Source organism: Taudactylus pleione, unplaced genomic scaffold (genome assembly GCF_031769625.1).
Source record: "Taudactylus pleione unplaced genomic scaffold, aTauple2 ptg000006l, whole genome shotgun sequence".
Lineage (NCBI taxonomy): Eukaryota > Metazoa > Chordata > Amphibia > Anura > Myobatrachidae > Taudactylus > Taudactylus pleione.
In genome coordinates, this window is record NW_028284409.1 from 21381575 (window position 1) to 21407950 (window position 26376).

General features: G+C 42.1%; 1 protein-coding gene across 5 annotated transcripts in view; it reads right to left on the reverse strand.

The window, feature by feature from the left end:
- Positions 1-11148: 11148 nt before the first annotated feature.
- The window catches only part of PHACTR2 (phosphatase and actin regulator 2), a 302858-nt gene continuing 287630 nt past the window's right edge, over positions 11149-26376 (reverse strand). For all 5 annotated transcript variants that reach the window (XM_088454611.1, XM_088454681.1, XM_088454579.1 and 2 more), the window contains 4 exons: positions 25484-25545; positions 24097-24234; positions 13722-13798; positions 11149-13091 (listed from right to left, as the gene is read on the reverse strand). In XM_088454611.1, the coding sequence (XP_088310737.1) occupies positions 13076-13091; positions 13722-13798; positions 24097-24234; positions 25484-25545 (293 nt within the window). In that variant the 3' untranslated portion in view covers positions 11149-13075. The remainder of the gene's footprint in view (positions 13092-13721; positions 13799-24096; positions 24235-25483; positions 25546-26376) is intronic.

The window sequence follows — 26376 nt, forward strand, 5'->3', positions numbered from 1 at the left end:
AAGTTAGTTCAGACACTGCCAGCTTGAGTCAGGTCTTTCCCCTAATCAGACTTTTGCAAAAGCAGCTAGAGAAACTGGAGGAGGACCTGAAGTGGAGTGATTCCGCTAAGTATGTGGGACTTGTAGATCAAGCCCTTCATTTGCTTCGACAGGATCCAAGGGTCATCAATCTCTTGAAATCAGATCACTATATTTTGGCGACCATACTTAAACCTAGGATCAAGTAATACCTTGTGTCTTTCTTTCCGACGGACATAAATCTGAAAAGATGCAAAGAGCTGGTGGTGAAAATATTGTCAGCTCAAGTGGAACGTGACACGAAAGCATCTCCTCCTTCAGTTTCTACAGCTGCCAGGAAAAAAATTTTTTTCCTAAGAGACCCGCTGGTGGTGATGCAGATCAGTCAGCAAAATCTAATGACATCTGTTTGGGTCTGAAATAACTGCCTACAATGAGTGACATGTCTACCGTGACTTTGTCTGATACGGTCACCATTCAGAGAATGGTGGATGACTATTTTAGGGATAGCATCCAAATAGGGATGTCAGACAGTCCATTTCACTACTGGCAGGAAAAAGAGGCAATTTGGAGTCCCTTGCACAAACTGGCTATGCTGTACTTAAGTTGCCCACCCTCTAGTGTGTACTCTGAAAGAGTTTTCAGTGCAGCCGGGAACCTTGTCAGTGATTGTCATAGCAGGTTACTTCCCCAAAATGTGGAAAAGATGATGTTCATCAAAATGAATTACAAATTCCACAAGGAAGACCTTTAGCAGCACTTAAGTAAAAAAAAGACATTAGCGTTTGACTATGTAATGGTGGATTCCAGCGGAGACAAATTCATATTGTGTGAAGAAGAGGATGCACACACTGATGGGGATGATGATGGCAACATCTAATGCATTTTAAAGCCAGTTTGTGTATGGGATCATTGCCACCAATGTCCACTGCACATTGGCAGCTTGTTTTGTGGGGGGTCCAAACAAACCAATAATTTCAGCCACAAGTGGAAGTCCCTGTCGATGAAGTGATTGGTTTGTTAAACTGTGAATGTCCTGTTTCATATATACAACATAAGGGTGGGTTGGAGGGTCCAAGGACAATTCCATCTTGCACCTTTTTCCTTTCCATTATGTGCTGGTTGGGGCATTGCTGCCTGACATATTTAATGTTATGGTTTATGAATGTCCAGAAATTGTAATGGCCACAGACAGCATCTCCTGCATGCTCCTTTTATTTTTTTTAAAGAAAATTCTGAACCAATTGCTGCTTGTTGTGTCAACCTGATGGTACAAGTCGCACAACAGTGACATTCAGCCAAGGGTTCTCAGCCCTTAAGGCTGCTTCACGACCCAAAGGCCAGCTGTCATCACTCCTCACCAGCCCTCAAGGCTGTAATGGCCGCAACTTGGCAAGAGTTCTAGGCCTCAAGGCTGTTGCAGGACTAATCATAGCTCTGTATTGCACTACTACTCAGCCCAGAGGCTGCATCAACAATTAATTATCAACTATTAATTCTTCAGCCAGTGACTGCACCACCAATTACCAATTCTTCAGCCAGCCAGGGGCTGCACCACTAATTATCAATTCTTCTGCCAGCCAGTGGCTGCACCATCAATTATCAATTCTTCAGCCAGGGGCTGCAACACCAATTATTAATTCTTCAGCCAGGGGCTGCACCACCAATTATCAATTCTTCAGCCAGCCAGGGGTTGCACCAATTATAATTTCTTCAGCCAGGGGCTGCAACACCAATTATTCTTTAGCAAGGGGCTGCACCACCAATTATCAATTCTCAAGCCAGGGGCTGCACCACCAATTATGCATTTTTCAGCTAGCCAGGGGCTGCACCACCAATTATGAATTCTTCAGCTAGCCAGGGGCAGCACCACCAATTATGAATTCTTCAGCTAGCCAGGGGCTGCACCACCAATAATCAATTCTTCATCCAGGGGCTGCACCAATTATCAATTCTTCAGCCAGGGGCTGCACCAATTATCAATTCTTCAGCCAGGGGCTGCACCACCAATTATGAATTCTTCAGCTAGCCAGGGGCTGCACCACCAATTATCAATTCTTCAGCCAGGGACTGCACCACCAATTATGAATTCTTCAGCTAGCCAGGGGCGGCACCACCAATGATCAATTCTTCATCCAGGGGCTGCACCAATTATCAATTCTTCAGCCAGGGGCTGCACCACCAATTATCAACTCTTCAGCCAGGGGCTGCACCACCAATTATCAACTCTTCAGCCAGGGGCTGCACCACCAATTATCAATTCTTCAGCCAGGGGCTGCACCACCAATTATCAATTCTTCAGCCAGCCAGGGGCTGCACCACCAATTATCAACTCTTCAGCCAGGGGCTGCACCACCAATTATCAACTCTTCAGCCAGGGGCTGCACCAATTATCAATTTTTTAGCCAGGGGCTGCACCAATTATCAAGTATCAACTCAATCATATTGTGAGCTGTGAGGTAGGCAAAATTGACTGGAAACGAGTGGAAATAAATGTTATTGAGGTTAATAATATCGTAGGAACAAAAAACGCCAATTTTATGTGACTTTAGCTGTTTTTATGATTTTTTAAGAAAAAATCCAGATCCAAAAGCAAAAACCAAACACGGAGGTGGTTTTGGCAAAACCAATCCAGATCCAAAACCAGGGAAGATCCAGATCCAAAACCAAAACATGGAGGTCAGTGCACATCTCTACTAAATACAACTAATATGATAATCTTTGAGCACCCCATGTGCTATATTATTACAGAACACATTTTTTATCTTCATATATCTTTTTATTAAATATAATATTTTAAGATATAAAGATCTTTTCTAAGTATAAAAACATATATACAACACAAAATGGTACCGACTTTCACATACTGTAGAAATTACCTAATCACCAGATAATAGAAAGGAAAAACAGAGCTAAATAACTCTCAATCTTTTATAGTGAAGATGATTAGTAAAATAGAAGAGGGGTCCCCTCCACTTTGTAAAGCGCTCCTACTCCGGACGTAGTCTGCAAGAGCTTTCCCCTTAATTGTCTCGTTTGTTAAGTGAAAACTAGTCTCAGCAGAATATAGTACAGATTATGTCCCGGTCTAGTTACCAAGCTTAACTTGGTTTTCACAAAATGATTTGCTGGTCTGGTTTCCAGAGAAAAGAAAAGTTCCAGCTGCGGTTTGTATTATACGGCTTGTTTGTATCAGTAGCACAGGTAGTAGTTGTACCAGCAGGTTGATGTTTTAAAAGGTGGGGAGCCACTGGCCTCGTCACATTGGTAGGATCCAAGGTGGGGTACTGCGTTTCAAAAGTCAGCAGCGTCTGGTGATAGGTAAATATGGATCCCTTTACGCGTTTCTCTGTCCAGGTGCAAAGGACAGTTCCATCAGAAGGTAAGTCTGATGCTGAGACTAGTTTGCACTTAACAAACGAGACACTTAAGGGGAAAGCTCTTGCAGACCACGTCCGGAGTAGGAGCGCTTTACGAGTTGAGGGGACCCCTCTTCTATTTTACTAATCATCTTCACTATAAAAGATTGAGAGTTATTTAGCTCTGTTTTTCCTTTTTATGATCTGGTGATTAGGTAATTTCTATGTGAAAGTCGGTACCATTTTGTGTTTTATATGTATTTATCCTTATAATATTTTCAAAAGATATAAAGATCTTTTTTATTTAATAAAAAGATAGATTTTTTTATATTCATGTGTTCTATAATAATCTTTGAGCGCCCCCTGTGATATATTATCATATTAGTTGTGTCACGCCTGTCTGTCTGCCCCTCCCCTTTAGAATGTAAGCGTTCACAAGCAGGGACCTCTTCTCTCATGTGCTACTCCTTACTCCCCATAAGGGCACCTAACACGTGACTGCTAACTCCCTTCTGCTTATTGTGTGTGTTTAATCTCTATTGCAGCAATGTACATAAACCATGTCCTTGTCCTGCACTGTAATCAGGGGCGGATTGGGAATTGAAAGTGGCCCTGGAAAAATCTGTGAAAGTGGCCCTCGGTGTGTGCGGCGAAGGCGTGCGCCGAAAAAGTGGGTGTGGCCTCGTGAAAAGGGGTGCGGCCTAATGCGAAACACCATGCCCGCAAGCCACTCCCCCTGTTTCAGTCACAGTCATACTGGGGCCATGCCTACCTCTCCAGGAGCTGATGGGTATGCCCACAGTCCCTCTCTCCAGTGACTAAGAACATCAAGCATGTGAATGAGTATTTTCTTACCTATATGATTTCTCTGCAACGGGGAATCTCTGAAGAAATTGATCCTCCCTGGACAGGCAGTGTCTTGAGTTGGTATATGCTATTCATGCACGAGATCCCATGGTCTGGAAGCTGTCTGTATGTGTCCCAATAAAACCAATGTTATTATCATGCAACAGAGGTTCAACCAGATAATAAATGTGGGTTTCCCATATTAAACAATTTTATATTAATAAAATATATTTGCTCCTTTGGTTCCATTTACATCAGAATATGGTTTCATTAGAATTGTTATCTTACTGAAGATTACTGTGCCCCAGTGTTTTCTTCTAATAGTATCAGCGTTCCTACCGTCCTATATGTGTGTCTCCAGTACCACCGCCTTGGTGTGTCTCCAACCTATCCTCTCTCGTTTGTTTATTCAACGCTATCACCCTGTGCCTCTCCAGTGCCACCCCCAATTCACTCCGGCACCATCCACCCACAGTGCCATCCTCCTGTGTCTCCCGAGCGCCATCATCCTGCATCTCCTCAGTGGCATCCTCCTGCCCTAGCACAGAATAGCCCTTCTTTCTCACACACAGATCATCTCCCCTTAGCACAGAATACCCTCCCTCCCCAGACAGATCAAATCGCCTCGTCTCCACAGACAGATCATCATTTCCCCCGCCCTTAGTATAGCAGACCCCCCCTCCCCCAGACAGATCATCTCCCCCACCCCTAATGTAGCAGACCCCCATCCCCAGACAGATCATCATCTCCCCCGCCCTTAGTATAGCAGACTCCCACTCCCCCAGACAGATCATCTCCCCCACTCCTAAGTTAGCAGACCCCCATCCCCAGACAGATCATCTCCCCAGCCCTTAGTATAGCAGACCCCCCTTCCCCCAGGCAGATCATCATCTCCCCCGCCCCTAATACAGCAGACCCCCCTCCCCCACAGACAGATCATCTCCACCCCTAGTATATCAGACCCCCCCCTCCTCCACAGACAGATTATCACCCCCTAGACTGCAGCCAAACCCGATTGTCTCCTCTCCACTCTGCCCCCTCCCCAGGCTGTGAAATGAAACTTAAACATGACACTTCACAGCCTGGGGAGGGGAGAGTGGAGAGGATGTGATCAAGCTGACAGACTGCTCTGACCGGCCGCCCATCCCCGCCGCAACTTACCCTCACCGCAGCCACACTGTCACCCGCGCCACTTCACCTCACTCCTCCTTGTTGACGCCGACTATACGCTGGCCTCTCTTCTCGCGAGAGAGGCTCAGACGCGCGGCCAGGCAGTACTGATAGGCAGCCAGGCTCCTTGTGTAAAACACATAGGAGCCGGCTGAGTGACGCGAATCGGGGGGCGGGGACTCAAATCACAAGCGCCCCACAACCAATCGGCCCACCGGGATTTTCCCCGCAAAATGTAATGCCCAATCCGCCCCTGACTGTAATGTACTGTAAATTACTCATTTCTTGTTCACTTATTAGTTTATGTACTCTGTAAGGTGCTGCGGAACACTTGTGGCGTCATATAAATAAAGGATAATAAACGCCTTTTGTTTATTTAATTTTTGATTAATATTTTGTTATCACATCTTCTCATGTACCTCAGTGTTAACTTATTTAATCCAACTTGTGTCTGGTGCTTTCCTAGGTGTTTAATTGCGTATATGCTTGGTGGATGGCTTACCTATAAATGCCTGTGTACAGGCTTTTAAAAAAGTTAAGCTGGATACACACTAAAGATGTGTGTACCCAGCGATGCGACTGACGACCCCCCGCCGTCGGGCTGACATATCGGGTGGCCAGTATGCATTAGAGGATCCGGTGCCCGACCGCCCAATATGTCGGCCCCTACTGAATCCTGCTGCATGGGGTCGTCAGTCGCTTTGTTAGATTGAGTTGACGATGAGACTGACGACGGCCGATATAGTGGTGGGTACACACTTGACAATTTGTCATTCCGATCAGTCGGAGTCGGGCAAATCGTTTAAAATATTGTTGTGTGTACCCAGCTTTATATACCTATATGTAAAAAAACAAAACCAAAAAAAACCATACACATATTTTATATATATATATATATATATATATATATATATATATATATATATATATATATATATATATATATTTACATTAGTGTTATGGACACAGACAACTTTATTAGTGACAAACATTCAAGATGTGTTTTACAACTTTTTTTATTGAGGTAACAATTGTATTTCATTATATAGTAATAAGATCTACACATTGTTCTAAGGCACTTGAAAGTGTGCACAGCAATGAACTCTACAATATAGTAAGACTGTATACAGAACTGATTTTTGTTCGTTATTGAAGTATATAACACAAAATAAACTTATAACAGTACAGCATATATATATAAAAAAAATGATAATACATTTTGTCTTTCAGGTTACACCAGTGGAAAATATATATTATATAATACATATATGCATATTGTGTTACAGTACAGATAAAGAACAAATATTATTCTTTTGCTATTTAACCAGTGTACATTTCCAGTTATTTACACTCACAGAAAATACTACATATAGCAATGAATCACTTATTCACTACAAATCAAAATATCTTCATCTACTGATTACAGCTGCCACGCTAAATAAAACTTTCATAAACACATCCACAAATAAAGCACAATATACACTCCTGTATACATGATTTAAGGCAAATATTGCAATATATCTTAGAGACACCAGAAAGACACATCCTGATGCTGTCATTCTTTTGCATTTACATATATAAATAGGCCATGCTATACAATTCATTATTGACATTATGTAAAATATATAAATCGCTGTATAACGCAACAGTAAGCATGACCAATTAGCTAAGCTGTATTTACTTGTAGATCAAGCTAGTAAGACCATTTAAGCAGTAACTTATCACTACCTTCCTTCTTAAATATTATCCAGACAAAAGCAATCTACATACTATACCTTACCTTACTATACCTTACATTTGTGGAACTTGGTATAGCAAAAAAAGGCCTAAAAATATTAGGGAAGCACTGGCAAAAAAATAAATAAAATAGTAATAATAAAAACAAAATCTCAATTGACTTGTGTCATTGGACTTTACATTTGCAGTAGTTCAGTCATCCAAACTGGAATATATATTGTCCTCCTTTGTCATTAATTTGTTAAAGCCAAAATGTATTTAAACTTTTTAGTCTCTCTTGAAATTATGTCTGTGGGGCCTATGTATCAAACCATTTTTTACATAAAATTATGCAGAAACTGCAGTTTCTGCATCATTTTATGTATTATTCCTATGTACTAATCTGCATCATTTTATGTATTGTTCCTATGTACTAATCTGCATCATTTTATGTATTGTTCCTATGTACTAATCTGCATAATTTTATGTATTGTTCCTATGTACTAATAGCACAATTCAGGATATTTCACATAAATCTCTGGCAAAGTGCTAATTAGCACTGCAGACCGCAGTCCCCATTATTATCAATGGGGACTACAATCTAACCCCTATGTACTAAACGCCAAAAAGCAAAGCTTTCCAGAGTTTAGCACTGGTAATTTACACCATCTTCAGATGGTGTGAACTACTGTAAGCCTATGGAGGCTCCAGGGGCAGGAGAGCGATCTTCCGATCTCTCTCCTGCAGCTGACGCTGTGCGCATTGCGCAGTGACAGCTTCCCCCGGAGAACTCTCACTTCTGTGAAAGACTTCTCCTAAATGCCGGGGATATAACTTGAAGGGACAACTGTTACCGCAACTGCTGTCCCTGCGAGTTCCCCGTAGTACATAGCCGGGATATTTTATTAAAAATGAAAATATTCCTGGCGAGTTAGATATATAATTGCGCAGTACCGCGATTATTAGTACATAGACCCCTAAGCCTTAAATGGAATGTTCATGTATCAGAAGCATCTAGTGCAATCAAAAACCACCGTCATATTACTTACGAAAAATATGTCTTCACCACTGAGGAATGGTTGAAATGAGCACATTTTAATAAAAACTAGACTTAAAAATATAGCAAAATTGTAAATAAAAAGTGGCATGTTTAGATCAAATCATATGAACAAATACAATAGCTCAAATTCCAAAAGTACTGTAGAATTTTCTTTGTGCAAAAAAAAGTGTTAAAAATTATCTAAGTCAGTAAAACAAAAATGACGTGTGCATTTTGATGTTGATGCCACCACTTTAGCTATATCTCTTGTTTGAAAAAACATAACCATTTCAACATTGTCCCCTAAAACCCTTGACTTCAAGATATCATTTTTAAGATAACTTGCATTTATTACAGAAATACATTTATACAACATTTGTGAATCTGGAATGCAAGTTGCAATATTTATTATCTGCTGCTTTTGTGGATCACTTAGGGGTCGTTCCAATTAGGGGCAATGCCCCTACATTATTCCCGAATTGAGCATATTAGTTTGCAGCCTAGAAGTGGTGCGAATAGATGCTACTGTATGTATAGGATTTGTGCGTTCTGCACATCTCCCATACATGGCGTCCAAGCAGAGGGATTCTGCATGGCTAAATGAATTTCTCTTAATCTGTACATTGGTGAATGTTACAGGATGCTATTGTAGAATGATTTTGGCACATAAAATATTACCACTACCACATATCTTGCTAAATAAGACATAATATATGACAAACCTAAAGAATTCAGTATGTAATAGGAACATTTATTTCTAGTAAATGTAAGTATGCAGTGTAATATCTTATTATGTACTACGCAAATCACACTCATCCCTAATTTTAAAGTGTTATTTTCCCGAAACTCATTTAGAAGACTACCGATTGCTGCACCGGGTATTACTACATCCCATGCATGCCGACTTTCTGGCAGTTCCCTCCAGGAGGGAGCAACCAGGTAGCACTGCAGGGGGCGTGGTGGTGGCAATGGTGGGAGGTGTGGGGGATTGGTGGCACGATTGTCATCGTGGCCCCGCCTCCCGCTATACAATGCTGAGATTTCTGGCGTTGTACAGCAGGTGGCGGGGCTACAATGACATGATTCAGCGCAAATTAATCGGCCCCCTCCAAACCACCCACTTTCTCCAGGCAAGGGGAGAGGTTTGGCCAGTCCAGGTGACTTGCCCTCTCTTGCGGGTGACCTGAAGTGCCACCCAATTTTCGAGAGCCCCCCGGCCATTGCGGGAGAGTCGGCATTTATGCTTTATCCAGATTGGGATCTTGAGGTGTAGATGTGGGAAGTACTGAGTTGTAGGTTCCAAAAACAAAATTACATACTTTTAACGTTTCCCTACAACTGTAAGTATGTTTATGAAGTTAGGTGATATGGACAATATATGATGAACCTTTGAACTTTGAGGAGGTTGCTATGGAGATTGCTTTTAGGCTACTAAGTTTAAAGAACTTTAATATATCTACCTTGGCTTCAAAAATTTGATAGTCATTTACAGTTTTTCAGTTGCTTTTTTAAAACATTTCAAGTCATTGTACAATACAAAAATGACTATACAAGCAGTGTGTGTCAGAACAATGTGTGTCATGCCACTGATAACGATTACATTCGTACAGAGCTTTAGAAAGCAATTACCTATTAACTGAACAAGTCTAATACTGTATTTTATAGGGAATGCCTTTAATGCCCACACAGAGCTGAAACACTATACAGAAAATAAAAATCACTAAACATTTTATGCCAATTGCATGAATCTCTTGATGTTGTCCACAGGGGATGTAGCTAGCGCACAATCCTTTGTCTATAAATTATGCTAATACTGGGGCTAGACATTGCTTCTTATATTTTATGATGCTTAAATGTTATTGCCATTTGAAAATATTGTCCTCTCAATATAATAAAGAATATGTGCATAGAAGTATTAGAGCAAATTGTACATTAATACTGAATAATTAGGCAATTTGACTAACAAAAGTGAAGTACTATGGTTAATCATAGTTTGCAGTAAACATGATTTGGCCTATATTACTATGGTAACAGTTGCAATAGTAAAACTGCCAATGTGTTAAAGTATGGTGTGGCTGCGATATCTGGTACTAAGATATATATTGGATAATGGAATAATATGTTAATTTATAATATGGGTTAAAAGTCACTGATCTCTGATGTAATTTAGAAATTAATTTGAATTTAGGATATCTTATATAATACACTTTTTTTTAATGAACACTGTGATGACATAACCCACCATTTATTCTGGTATTAGTTGCAGGAGTTCACACATACTAGCATAACCTGTATTATAAAGTTATTACAAAATTAACATGATTGAATTCAGTCTAAAAAACATTTTTTGGAAGAATCTTAATCGAACACAATAAATATGTTATTTTATACGCCAATAAAAGCTGCACAAGTAAACTTCATCCTTCCAATAACAGCAACAAAGCAATTTCCATGTTTAGCAACCATGGCTCATTGAGCTGAATTTTGCAACCTATCAAAACTCTGCATTTCAAAAAGTAAGGCTAGCAGAATACCTTGGATCAGCGATGAAAGGAGAGGGGTTTAATTCCACCTTACAGATCCTTAGGGCCAAATTCAATTACCTGTGATACTTACTGCGGGTTTGTAGCACCCAGGTTACGTGCCTGTGGCTGTTCAATTATAACCAGCTGTTAGCCTGCACTTAACAAATTTTTGTTCGTACTCTCCTGAGGTGCCAACAGAAATCTGCGGCAAGTAGGGCTTTCGGGGCTTACCACAGCTGCCTGCAACCGTGTAACCCATAGCTACGGGACTTAACCCGGAATTTATGGCTTACCGCATGGGAAACAGACTGCTAACTGAATAGCATTCAACCCGAGTGCATTCAATTCCTCCCCGAGCACTGAGTATGTTTCTGAGATTGAGCTTGATCCCAAGAAATACAATTTGTTTTTAACTTGATGAAATCCAACAACATGATAAGAGTATTAAATATAAAAAGAAAGCACAAAGGAGAACTGAATTTTACCCTTATTTATTTTAACTGTATTAGATAAACACATTTGCTAATATAAATATTCCACACTGCTGATCTTTATCAGGTTTGAAAGCCCAGTGATGGAAAGTGATTCACTCTTGGAGCCTCAAACCTGTTGATGTCATGGGTATGATGTAAAAATGTTTTCACATTACTGACGCTTATGGCTTCCTACTTTCTTTACTACATATAGGATTTTGCAGATAGACAGGATAAATATATATATATGTACATTAGGTATTAGAAGTTTGAGAAGCAGATAATCATTCAGACCAAGTTAAATTCCAAACTAAAACAAATCAAAATTCCAGCAGATGGAGGTGAATTTACATTTAAACACCCTTCGGATCATTTTGACCCAGAGAATAAACTGTTGGGTAAAGGCAGACTAGATGGGACAGGTAGCCTTTGTCTGCAGTCAATATTGCATATATAATTTCCAGTGCCAAGATACATGCATTTGATCATACTATATCCTTTAAGGAAGTTAAGTGCTACTAGTTATTTAATCAGATCTCTTTTAGTGTAAACATTGCAGAAATCCTGCACAACACTATGAAATGGAAGCATATTATAGTAATATTAATGCTCCACATTGTCTTTCTTTAATTCATATATATCGGTCTTAACAGGATTGCATCTATTATTAAGGGCCACTGTAACATAGCTAAAGGAATGAAGACCTCAGACAAGTTCCTGTCTATGTGGAAACATTAAGGTGATTGAAAAAGGACCCGTCGTCTTGTGTCCCCAGCCACTTTAGGTCCGGTAAATTAATGTCTGCCTTTCCGATTTCCCTGATTAGTTTGTAAGTGTTGAGTGACCATGGCCATTGCCCACAACACATACAGCCCTGGTGATAGAGGAGGCATGGCCGAACACAGAGGTGTGGCCACCCACTTGTTAAACCTTTAACTTAAAAACTATGCTTTGTGGTGGCATACTTCTAGAAGGGGGAATTCCATCTCCTCCATAGCTAGCTTGGGCTCCCTAAGCAAGCCTGGGCCTGGGGAATCAGTACCCTGCTCACCCCCTTCTTGGACCTCCTGAGGTCCACGGCCATGTTGTCATCCTTTTGCACTGGAAATGTGATGGTTACGTCATCTTTATTATGTATTTCTGTACAAGTAATGGGGCTGAGTTTTCCAAGTCTTCAAGGACGTAGGTTTCTTTAGGACCCAGGCAATCACACTGTATTCACTGAGGATTCTGGGTATGTTCCTAAAACATTCACCTGTGGTTTTAGATTTAAACAGATTAACTCTGTATATTTTCCAGCAACAATAAAGAAACACTTTATTTTCATCTTTTTCTATAAAAAATATCATCACATTATACATAAACCCATTCATCAAGGAACATGTTGATAAAATGATAGTGTTCCTTTAGATGAGATAATATATGTTATATGGGAATCAGAGAAAACCCCAAATTTTTCAGCTGTTCGCCGTTGCCAGCGGCATCACTTAGAACAGCCATAGAATTTAACAGCCAAGTTCAGATAAGTAACAAGTGATTGAAAGTGCTGTTATATTCAGGCATCCAGAAGTCTGCAGGAAGTATGTGCTTCTCATACGATCACAAAGCTGCATAGACAACTCTGCATTCACCCAATCCCCGCTGCGTGTTTTCCAAGGCATGTCTTCTTTTCATCTTAGTATTTAATAGTGCTCGTTCTTTATCCATACAGTATTTTGTAATGCCAAAAATAAGGCCCAAGGAAGATTTTCAGTTGAAGTATTTACAATGGAAATGTAAAAACAGCCATGACTTCTGTTGTCTCCTCTGTCCTCTATGTTAATGACTGAATTGGACTCAGACACATGTGCACATGATGACAATGGAGCAGTGTTTCTACATCTCCTAACCCCAACTTCCAGCCTGAATTGCGCAACAGTTTTCATTTCACTATGGACGATGAAACCTGAAAAAAAAAAAAAATCATATACAATTTATGAGCTACTAATAAAAATGTAGTGCAACTAGATGGTATGACACTTCTAAATGTTAATGAACAGCCAGTATGTCCTGCTCACTAATAATTCCTGAATTAGGGCCCCATTTATCAACGATGCATGACCCCTTTTCTATATTCAACAAACAAGTTACCGCTGTTTGTCACAGCATCGTTCTCGCCATCTTTAGCTATGCAGTCCCCATTGATGGCAATGGGGATCAGACGCTTCCTTTCCGGCTTCAGGGAAGCCTCCCAGGCACCGCCAGGTCCCTGTGTCATGCACGTGTGCAGATGGACTGTCGCGCATGTGCATTACATAAGAGCTTGTCGTTGGTGGCGTTGGGCTACCAGCAGCCGAGCGGAGGACCTCGCAGATGAGGAGGACTTCGCTGGTCCTCGCCGGAGGGGTAAGCATTGTTAAATACTAGTGGCATTTTCGTTTGTATGACTAAGATAGTAAATGAAAAATGCCGCAGGTATTTACGTTCGTACCTAAATGGGGCATTAGTCTGGAGCAAATTGCTTTTGTTGTTTTGTGGTAGGAAACAATCACTCAGCTTGTGACAGAACTGAATACCAAAAAGAAAAGTAACTCACCGTGTAAACTGCCGACTTTCTTCATGCACCTCCATTTCTGTACTTTTAAACTCATTAAGCTCTTTCCGTATGGCAGCCTGAAAAAAGGAAGAGTGTTTGTATGCAGAAAATAATAACTAACAAGTTAGCCCTTCCAATCTCCAAATATATTTACCATACTGACAAAGGCTAATGTTTTATCTGAAGTTTAATTGAAACATTTCTCTGTTTAGTGACTGTGTATCACAGGTGTGGATTGAAAGGTAGACAGTAAAAAGGTTGACAAATGTCTAGGTCGGTCTTTTGTCCCTGTCGACCTATTGACTGCCTAACATCTGGTGTCTATCTAGACATTGTCGACCTTTTTACTGTCGATCTATAGACTGGATCCTGTATATCACATAGATGAGACTTAAAGTGAGCATTTCAACATAATTTATGTTCATGTTTTACATGGTTGCAAAAAGTCCACGATTTCCAGAGGCAGCCTTGAACAACATTAGCACCAGCTACCCATACTTGCATTTCAGGGAAATTGTGAAAGCAGCACCTATGTGCGTGGTGGTAAAGTGGACGTGTACTGATACATCTGAGAGGCGTGCCATAAAATTGACTTACATCCAGAACTTATACTAATGATCCCATTTGAATGTATATATCTCTGGTTGGCTTTATATAGAACAGCTTTATAATTGGTGTAATGTTGGGTACCCACTAGACAATATGTCATCCGATCCGGCGGATCGGACAACATATCTGACACATCGGCCAGTGTGTACCCACCATTTCACCGACTATGTGCGCTCTCGTGAGTCCTCAGCAACATCCCCCTGGCGATATCACCAGCGGGGGCCATACTACTGAATGCAGCATGGCCCCCGCTGTAGCACCTGGCTGGGTCCCGCCATCGGCGCTGGGTACACATTGCTAAGTGTGTGCCTAGCTTAAGGTGCAATCCATGGGGCATATCTATAATGGGTGCAGGGCGTGTGGAGCGCACAGGCCCCTGGGTCCTGGGGGGCCCACACCGCACACCCTGCACCCATATAGTCTTATACTTACCTGTCCGTCGTCTCCTGAGTGCTGCTCTAGTCAAAGTCCCTAACGAAAATCATTAAATGTGATTGAAACGTTGAAATTATTTTGTGAACATGCTCTAATGTTATGAAGTCCAGGGAGTGCTGCCATATGGGGAGAAAAGTCATCATGGACTACAAAGAAGCAATTGACAAGCAACTTTCCGATTTAACCACATACAGTATGAACAATTGCCTGATAATCCCACGGACCACTATAAGAAAGAATTGGATAATATTTTACTAGGAGCTATATCAGATAACCTCTTGGATAAGAAAACCGTTGCAGCTTTGACACAAGCATTTCCACGGACACATCTGTTCTATACAGTCCCAAAAATCCACAAAGACCAAAAAAAAAAAAAAAAAACCCTGGCAGACCTTTTATATCTGCCCAGAGCGGTTTCTCAATACCTGGATGGTCTCATTCAACCATGGCACAAAAAAACATTCCTTAAGGACAGTGGCGTCCCCTCCCCATGGGGTCTCCCGGTGTGGGGATGGAAGTCGTGTTGCGTTGTGGAGCCGCGCTGCGCCAAAAGGGGACGTGACCTCGCAGAAGGGGCGTGGCCTGTGACTGAGGGGGAGTCTGCACCTTGATGTCACCCCTCGGCGGGTGACACCAGGGTGCAGCCCTCACCCCCCTTGTGACGCTACTGCTTAAGGACACCACTTCGCTTTCGAAAATTTTACAGAACTGACCACCATTACCAGAAAATTGAATACTGTGTACACTGGACGTTAAAAACCTTTACATGGTTATTCTGCATAATGAACGTTTATCAACTACCAGAGAATTCCTCAATCATTTGTCGTACTAGATTCTAATTTAATCCTCAAACTATTAGAACTGACCTTAAAAATAAATTATTTTCTATTCAATGGTACATATTACAGGCAAAGGACCAGTTGTGCCATGGGCTCAAACATGGCACCGGGCTTTGCCAACATCTACATGTTTGCCCAAGAAAAAACTTTTTTCTTTTCAGATCCCAAAGTGGAGGAAAACATTATTCTATATGTATGCTACATAGCTGGCCTCCTGTTAATTTGGAGGGACGGGAAACAACCATTGAAAATGCTCATTGAGAACATTAAAAAAATGGATTCACCAATAAACTCACTTTTCAATTGAGCAACACATTGATAAATTACCAGGATGTCACCATTCGACTCAACCATAATAAAATTACAGCTTACGTTTACAACAAAGAAATGGACCGTAACACCCTTTCGGTTGCAAATAGCTCCCATCCCTCATCTCTTAAGAAGGGACTAGCGCGATCCCAGATGATAAGAGTAGCACGGATCTCGAGTGACCCAGAAGAAGCAAAAATTAAAGTGAACACCATAACTGAGAAGTTTGCTGACAGAGGTTACGATAGAAAAGTGTTACACCAACAAAAAACTGAAGTTCTCAAAATACCAAGGGTGCACCTTTTAATAAATGTTAAAAGGAGTAAAACTCAAAACATGATACCTCTGGGGGCGGAATACACGTTAGCTACGTCTGTCTTACCTACAGCATCAAAAGCACTTTGGCCTATCATTAGGAGCGATAAGGATCTTCCAGGACTGTACAACAAATGTCCTTTAGTGAACTACAAACGAGGCAGAAACCTCAAGGACATTTTAGTTAAAAGTGACATAGCTCCCTTATTAAAAACAAACCCTAATGTGTTCCAGAAAAAAAACAGGCTGCTATAAATGCATATCTTGCACAACATGTCATTTTTTAGAAACCGGATCATCTTTTAAACATCCTCATTCAGAGAAAGTATTTAAGATCTCACATGTTGTGATGTGCACAACAAAATTCGTGGTATAACCTGCCCGTGCGGTTTAAAATACATGGGTCATCATAACACAAGAATGTTCAAGGAGAGGATGGCTCTGCACAGGTCTGCAATAAAGGCAGCGTTGGATGGAAAGGACAGCGCAGTCGCAAGATTCCTTACTTATCCCTTTTTCTTTTCCCTTTATATAATTTTTGTGCTCCCATAAATTATTCACTTGCTTTTAACATTGTTTATATTTATCAGTGCACTTCTTTTAACTTAGCATGCACTTGCATTTCAGCATCTCTCCACCGGGGGAACTGGATAGTATGACTCACTGGTAGCCTAGCAACATTCCCAGAAACCACTGCGGGTAATTGGCACATACTGATGATGTCATCACCTGAGGATCCCCTCAGCGATGGCTGCAATGCACAGCACAGCAGTGTAACAGTATTGGTTACTCCTCCACGTAAAGGTAAGCACCTGTTTTTAACTCTTTTGTATATCACATCATACTTGCCTACCCTCCCTATTCGGCCAGGAGGCTGGCCTTCCTGGCGGCCGCCAACGCGTCCGGCCGTTACAATAAAACCCCTGCAGCGTGGGGGGGACTGTCGCGATTTGCGCTGAATCGTGTCATCGTGGCCCCGCCTCCTATTTCACAATGGCGAAAATCTTGGCATTGTGTAGCGCGGCTAGGCTAAAATGATGCGATTCTGTGTCCACGCCCCCCACTGCAGTGTAGTATCCCTGGCCACACCCCTTCTGCCATGCTGTCATGCCTCCCTGCTTGTCTGACCTGGCTGCCTCCTCCCGGAAGGGGCAGCCAGAATGTCGGCATGCCTGTATCACATCCTGATGAAAAGGCCCCAGAGGCCTTGAAACGTTGAATATTTATGGATTAAAGTCGTTGTGCACCTCATTACGTTTATGTATATGTATATAGATTATATTATAGATATATAGGCACTCCCCAGACTTTATAGCATTAGTATAGGTCCCTAAGGAAAAGCATTAAACATGATTGAAACGTCGAAATTATTTTGTAAACGTGTTCTAATGTTATGAATTCCAGGGATTGCCGCCATATGGTGATGTATTGTGAAAAGTATCTCTTTGTTGGGAGAGCACCCAGGTCGATCGGTCTGTGTCTGTCTGTCTCTAACAACTGAAAAGGTGCGCCACTCCCAGCTTTAATCACACTTTTTTGCTTTCAAATACAACATGCCCCCACCTGTTGGCCATGCCCCTAATTCAGTATGGGAGGACACGCCACAACATACCCTTGCTCCGGGCACCATGTCACCTAGCTGCACCTCTGCATGTTGAACAATATTTTAGGAGATGAATGGTAATGACGAGATTGCTCCTAAAGTAAATCACCTACAGTACTTGTACTAATGATTTGGATGTAACACTGGGTAAATACTTTGCGGTCTTACAATATATGATGCAGATCAGATTGATATACCATGTGTATTATATACTGTGTGCCCGATCGCACAGCAGATGGGATGATGCAATGAATGATGCCATGCTGCTAAATGGAGTACGGAACGATATATTGCGCGGTCATATACCGGATCGTGTAGTGTGTATGGCCGCCATTATATATCCTTCCATTGCATTGTGTTGTTGCTTTATTACATTACTTTGCTCCCATAAGAAAGAAGTGGGTCATTTTTAAGTGTAAAAGACATCTCTTCCGTCTTACAAGCAAATGTTGCTGATAAATTAAAATGAAATACATGTAGATATATAATATGAATACAGTAGGTATATTTAAAAAAAAATAAAAAAATTGTAGATTTCATTCCTAAAGATAATATAAAGAAAGTGACTTGTATCCAAGTTAGTTAGACTTATTTCAAAACAGATTAAGTCGATTTTCAAATATTGCAACTTTTAAGAATGATGTTGTTTTATGCTGCAGACTTCCCTATGTGCTTTTCAGCCTTGTCATACCATACTGTTCTTTACCTGGGGTACAACACAAAGCTGGTCTTTGGATAAAATTGAACCAGTGCAGTAGAAGTTTGTTGTCTTCTAAGGTGTCTAAATTAAACAATAGTGATTCATGACATGAAAATGTGACTGAAAAGCACAGAAGGAATCTAAAAAAGATAAAAGTTACATAAATAATTTATACTCTTTGTTACAAAATGTTATAATTGGGATGGAACGCGTTGAATACAGACAATCTGGACCAACTTGGGCTGTTTCTGTGGAAGTTTTTTTTTTGCCCACCCAACTAAATGAATCTGTAGAGGCCCTGCTATAGTGGGCAGCCAGGGTCACTGGAATAAAATGGGAAGTACCTTCTGGGATTTCTAAACTTGAGACTAACTTGTTTGTATTATTTGAATGTATGCATATCTATTCTTATCTATTAAAGTTGTTTACTTATAATACTACAGTATATTTGCTTCAGTTCACTGTGGCTCTTTGGCACTTATTTTCTATTGCTACAAGTTTTCCTGTTACTGACCGTCACATGCTTTTAGTTGTTTTAATTTGTAACAGTTAAAACTATTTAATGTGATAATTGAGACAGCCAGAACTTACTGCAATTTGCAAACAGATGGATGATTTCAAAGAACAGCTTAATTAAAAGTGAAAAAAAAAAAAAAAGAGAGACATTTGGTAATCCTTTAAGAGCACAGACCAGAAGAAGAGGCAAACATCTAATGAGCTACTCCGGATTCTTCTTTTTGCTGGCCTCAGGGCTGTCAGGGTGTTATGTGCAGACATTGGACTTGGCTTGGCTAAAACTAACACAAGTTATGATCTCTGATGTGGGGATTGACAAAACAAACCGGACTCCTGAACCTTTAATCTGTTTATATCCATTGCTGTTTCTATCCCGCCGTTCTATTCTGTGCATGCAAGTCATACCGTCTGCTGACCCAGTTTACTATTGACCCTCCAAGAACATAAAATATAAAGGCATGTATCATATTTACAGATGTAGAATTTTATTCAAATGAGTCTATTGTCATGTAAAGTAGTGCTGATATTGTGATAACTGAAATTTGTAAAATTAGTCACAATTTCATTGATTTACATTTTGAAAAAGAATATCAACCAGCTTTAGTATAGCAGTGTTTTTGTTCAGACTACACTGACTGCTTTATCCCGGCGAGGGTTAAATAACAGGCGTCTAAATCTAGACGCCGGGAGACCGGCGCCCGGCATCCCGATCGAAGTGATGCCGGGCGCCGAGCACGGACAGCGGCGCAGGGGGTAGGGTTAGGTTTAGGGCTCCCGGGGGGGACTTAGGGTTAGTCACCCCCCCGGGAGGTTAGGGTTACGCTAGGGGGAGGGAGGGTCAGAGTTAGGCACCCCCGGGTGGACTTAGGGTTAGGCACCCCCCCCCGGGGGACTTGGGTTTAGGCGGCGGGGAAGGGGGGGTTAGGTTTAGGCACTTAGAGGGAGGATTAGGGCTAGGCACTGGGGGGAAGGTTAGGGGAGGGAATTAGGTTAGTGAATACTTCCCTTAGGGACAATCAAGATTTTCACCCATGTCGGGCAGCCGCTGTCGGGATTCCAACCGCCGGACTTGCGTCCGGCGGTAAATCATACCACTTCCACTGAAATGAGGCAATGGTATTTCCCATGATCTTATTATATTGCTCATAACTGGAAATTGTTTGGAAAGGGAGTTTGATAGAACCACATATATTATGTCTAATTACTGTGACACTAATTTACTCAAATCAAAATGTGAAATATTAAAACCATACATTTTGTGGAGTATGTGACACACATGCATGAACAAAGACGCACATAAATGGTCTATGCACTCTTCAGGTTCCGGACTCCTCCCTGCACATCTGCTTCCTCTCCCTTCTACAGTACCCAAAAACAAGAACAAGATCTCCTATGCCCTCTCCTAGTAGATGCAGCACCAGCCCCACCTTTCAGGGTGCAGGTGTAAAGCTGGCCATCCACTATACAATTATCTGTCAGATATCTGGCTGGTTGGAACTAAAACCTGGTAATGTATGGGCGCAAATGACAATCGTCCATTTGCTCACAAACAATGGAAAATAGCCAAAAATGGTTGTTCAGACAAATTGGTTAAAACACACATATTTAACCAATTTGAACAATTTTTTTTGTCCTTTTTTCAGTGTTTAAAAACATATGACTGTCATTTGCTCCCATACATTACCAGGTTTTCATTCCAACCAGCCAGATTGGACAGATATCTGACAGAAAATTGTATAGTGTATGCCCAGCTCTGTTATGGCTGGTAATTAAGTCAGTGCAAGTACTGTAGGCACTGGTTTTCATTATGTTACTTCACTAGTCTGGACTATAAACTACTTTGTTCAGGGTCATCTTCACCATTTGTTCCATGTAAGCATATATAAATGTATGTGCATCATGATCCACTTAATGTACAGCACTATGTAATATGTTGGTGATTTATAGTTTATATTAACAATAATCATAGGGTATGGGAGACCGGCAGTCTGGATGCCGGCTGTCAAAAGACCGACAGCGGCATCCTGATGCTCAGAATCCCGACAGGGGCTAGGTAAGTATTCTAACCCTCCCCCCCTTCACCCACTAACCCTAACCCTCCCTTCCTGCACCCCAACCCTCCCGGTTAGTGCCTAAACCTAACCCTCCCTCCTTAGTGCCTAACCCAAACCCCCCGGCGCCGGTGTCGTGGCCACAGGTCGAGATTCCAGCCCCGGGAATTCGCCCGCCGCCATCCCGATCATAGGTAAATCCCACTAAAACCCTATCACACTACCTGCAGCATACCATACAAATGACTCCAAGGGGTCAATCCAATCATTTGCGAAGGGTGCCAGTTGCCGTTGCCACAAAGTTAAAACACCGGCATCGCATATCACACCCCTTGCGGCCTGCTCAGAGCCCGAATTCGAACAATTTTGCTTGGAGCCCTATGGGGCTGCGAGCACTTTTGTGCGAATTCGGGCTTCCATCAAGTGCAGCTGTTGTCGTGATAACTCGCACCCGCAAAATCATCGCAGACAATTGGATTGAGCCCCAAGAGGTAGCAGCAAGGAGCAAACGCTTTATAAGCCTTCAGTTTTATGACAAAGTGATTTGCATTGTAAAAAACAGAGCTCACGGTTTGTGCTAAAATGACCTGCTAAGTAGATTAGTATTGCCGTAACATACTATACAGTAAATGAGCTGGAATGCCCATATTAACCAGCTGCACCATGCAACATACACAGAACTTCACTTATGCTACAGCAGTCTACTCTTATTTACAATACACATCTAAAACAATTAATGATGTTCGCAAACCACTTATTCCAACTGCCACTTTTTATCACTCTAAATACACTACAAAGCAAGAAAACAATGGTGGCAAAACAGTTTGGTTGCGGTATGTATAGTTTTAGCATACCTGCTTTATTACCCAGATTTAATCATCAGCAATACACGTATACTGTAATGGAAAATATTTTAAACATTCTTATATTCAGACGTCAGAGGGACACCTCTCGTACTGTGACATCAACGCACAAATCGTAAACAAAGTGACGCCAGTACTTCATGACGCCCTGCGTCAGAGACCACTCGCATGCAATATCGGTAGAAGAATGAGCATATCCCTTTTATTTATTTTTACTGTGAGCATATCATAAACATATTTGAAAGTGTTGAATGGTTTTTTATTATGTGGTGTTACCTCACTTTTTCCTAGCAATACTAGGCAAGCAGCTAAATTGTATAACATGCAAAACAGCTCTGATACCCAAAGTTTACTTGACTAAAGTACGATTGTAAAATATAAAATAGCTACCAGTGGCGTACCTAGGGCAGGGACGCCGGGGCTCGTGCCCTGGGTGACGTGGGACAGGCGGTGCCACCGGCCACGGTAGGTACAGGCCCGCCCTAGTCAGCCAGTGTATTGCACACATACATTGACGCCAGCGCTAGGTAGTACACTCGTACTACCCTGCGACAATGTGTGTGTTTCAGCAGCCAATGAGAGTCAGACAGACTCTCATTGGCTGCTAGCGTCCACAGCCAGAGCCGGGCTAGAGCTCACTCATGATCTCCGCCTTCCGGCTCCTGCAGTGGGTGATGGGAGAGACATCATGGACATCTCTCCCATAGTACCGAGCAGAACCCAGCAGGAGGCTGGAATAGCAGACAGCGGCGGGTGTGGCATGAGCGGGTAAATCAAGTCAGTGTTATGTGTGTCTATGTATGTCTGTCTGATGCACTATGGAAGGCACTGTATAAGGGGCACAGCATAGGGGGGGATCACTCCTGGGGGCACTGTATAAGAGGCACTACTGGGGCCTTCATAAGGGGGATCACTACTGGGGGCACTGTATAAGGGGCACTACTGGGGGCACTGTATACAGGGTATTGAGGACTTGCATAAGAGGGGCCACTACTGGGGGTACTGTATTTTGGGCCTGCATAAGGGGAACTACATAGGGGGACACTGTATAAGGGTGCACTACTGGGGCACTGTATAAAGGGCACTACTGGGGCACTGTATAAAGAGCACTACTACCTGGGGCACTGCTACTGGGTACATTGCATAAGGGGCACTACTACAGTGGGCTAGGGTAGTGCGACCTGTGCCATGGCACAGGGCATGCTGTTTGGGCCTGTCAATTTTCCTGTATATTATCATTCTTACTTGTAGATTCCTCTTCTTTTATCCCCAGCAGTATCCAGGAGTACCCCTATCTCTTCCCTGGCCCTTCCCCATGAGGCCATGGCCCTTTTTCAGGTGCACTATCTTATATCCTTTTTTAAAAAAATGGAGTGGGAGGGTGCGCCAATGCTCTCTCTGGCACAGGGCACCAAAAAGTCTAGTTATGGCTCTGGGCAGTGCAAGAGGGGCACTACTACTCAGGGCATTAAGGTGCATATATAATGGTAAGGAATGTTTCCACAGTGACGAGAAAGGGTGTGTGTAATGTCGACACGCCCCATTTTTCAGTGGCCACGGCCCTTGTGGACAGAGTTGCCTACCTTTAACGATCTCTTCCTGGGAGAAGCCCGGGTAAGAGAAGCAGGAGGGAGGCAATGGGGGGCGGGGCCTGACGATTAGCGTCATTAAGCCCTGCCCCCTCGCGGTAAAATTGCCGCGATTGGCTAGAATTTGCATAGGGGCGGGGCCAAATGACGTGATTCATGCAGAATCACGTTTTAAGCCCCGCCCCCTACACGGAGACCCGCGATCACCGCGGGTATTCTCCTTATTCTGCCCACTTCACTAGGAAGTGAGCAGAATGTGGGAGAAATGCCTACCCTTCCGGGGGTGCGGGGGGTTACCCGAAAAATCGGGAGCCTCCCACGAAAACCGGGAGGGTAGGCATGTATGCTTGTGGAATATGACCACACCCATAGGGGGGGGGCCTCAATTTTTTCATTTGCCCTGGGCACCAAATACCCTAGTTACGCCACTGATAGCTATACTCAATATGATGCATATTTATACAACACACCAAATACTCAGATTCACATGTGATAAAGTACACCTGAACATGAATGTACACAAAAAATGCTTCATTTATTCCTTGCCTTGTCAGCGGGAGTTAACCTTGCCCAGGGTTTATCTGCTCGACGGTCATAGTCCAGAGAATCTGTAACTTCTACATATTCATTGAAGCACAAGATCCGTCTGGCCTGCAGTTCAGCCACTGAAGGCCTCAGACTCAGCTGTAAATCAGAATCAGGGAAATAAAGCAAGTTGTTGCAACAAACGGCATCAAATCTTAAGTCTATGTTGGATGGAGTGGAACAATTATTTGCTATTGCGCATGCGCCAAAGCTGTACTGCGCACATGCAGCAATTGGTTAGCAACAGAGATCGCAGAGAGAGGGTTTATTTGGAAAGTGAGTGACAGGTAGTCAGAGTTTGGGGGTGGTAACGGGGCTGGCTAGGAAACTGCAGGGCAGGCGTGTCAAGACCATTTTCTTGGCGTGCCCCAGTTCGCCTCTGTGACTTCTTATGCAACTGGAGAGGCCCCAGCATCTTAGGCGAGATGCTCATTCTGAGACAGCATAAGGTTGCTCCGAGGTACGATGTGCGACCAGTGTTTTCAATGTTTTCACTTTTGTACGCAAGCGGCATATGTGAGACGCCGGAGGTGGGAGTTTCTGTGCACAAGATGGCTGCTGATTAGCATATTTTCGCAAGTCTGCTGCGTACAGGATTACAGCAGCGACGAGTACTGCGTGCATCTCTGAAGCAGGCCCAGAGTCACTGAGACATGTAATGATAGTCATAGGATTATTACACTTTCCAAGCTTTGCACTCTCATAGACATGTTCTGTTCACCTACTTCATGGTAAATAAATACATTTTGTGGAACCATGTTTAATAAGTGGCCAAAAACATGCATACAATTAATAAACAATGAAGGTCAAATAAAAATTGCAAAAAATACTAATGTTTATGTGTAATAATTCCAATGCTAGGTCTTATTATTAGAAACCTTTTCTAAAACAAAATGCAGTAGATTATTTGACGATAAATATGTTGGTAAAGTGATGGGTTAAGGAAAGTGGCAGAATACTAGGTGGCATAGGAAGAGGTATTAGTAGCACAGAGAATGAAAGAGGAAGTTATTTTCGCCTCGCTATTGGATGTACATCCTGTGTGGGTCTACAGACAAAAAAAAGTCTGTGGCCTCTCAGAATAATAAATGTGCCGGAAACTCCCCCGCTATCACCATGTGGCCTGACACGTAGAGGAACCTATGGTTACCATGGAGGTCAATAGAATACTTTGCTTTGAACTGTGTTATAGATAAGATTCATCTCCTGTCTAGGCGTTACAGACTGCCCATCCTCCTACTTACATTACATTACATTCCCCAACTGGCTGCACTCAGGTACCAATTCAGTGACCAGAGACCATGAGGTGCAAAAGGATCTGTACCGAACATGGGCTATGGTAACATACCTTCCGTGTAAGCCTTCGCTTCAGTTCCTTTCTTGCTTCCTGCTCCTCCTCTTCATTTTTTTCTGATGCAGAAAGATATAAATAACATTCAGCCAAAATATTATTTTTCAGGTCATTCATAAAAGTAAAATGTCAGAAAGCTATAAAGATTATATATCTGTTTTAAATAAAGGGAAGGTCACTTATGGAGGAGCAAAAATACCCCTTTTCCCCAATGTTTCTCATTCTACAGGTGCTCTTATTTATCTGCTGCGCACATGAATAGGGACATGCTCAGATTTGTTTTTTTTTTTTTATATGTCCCAGAAAATCAATCTGCACCAACGTTTGTGGGACTGGGACCCAAGTGGAAATGGTCAGATTCAGGCTGTAAGAATAAAAAAAAAAAGACACTTCATCCGCTTTTAAGTTTAAGTTTCTGATTTATTTTAACTATGGCTTGTTGCATCCTCTTTTAAATCTTAAATTAATGAGTGGCTACTGACAATAACATTATGTTTCTTTTTTGTGTTTGCATATATTTAATACATAGGGATTTATGTGCTTATAATAGGATCACTCAGTGATCGTACTTAGCACCTGTAAAAATCAGTTTTCAGGGAGACAGTGGCTTTTAGTAGAGATAAGCGGTTCGGTTTTGGCATCGGTTAGGTTCCAATCTGAAAACCGCATCTTATTGGTATCCAGATGTCACGTGTACTGAAAAGCCAATAAGATAAATCCAAACTTTGGCTAATTTTGGTGAAAAAGAATAGAGTTGAACTAAACATGTCATCTCTACTTTTTAGTGTTGCACTTGTGTGTGTCAGATACCAGCAGGGGAGCCGGTACTAATTACCCGGGCCTGGGCTTGCTGGAGGGGCCTGGACCGCCCCCCCTCTTACATCACAGCA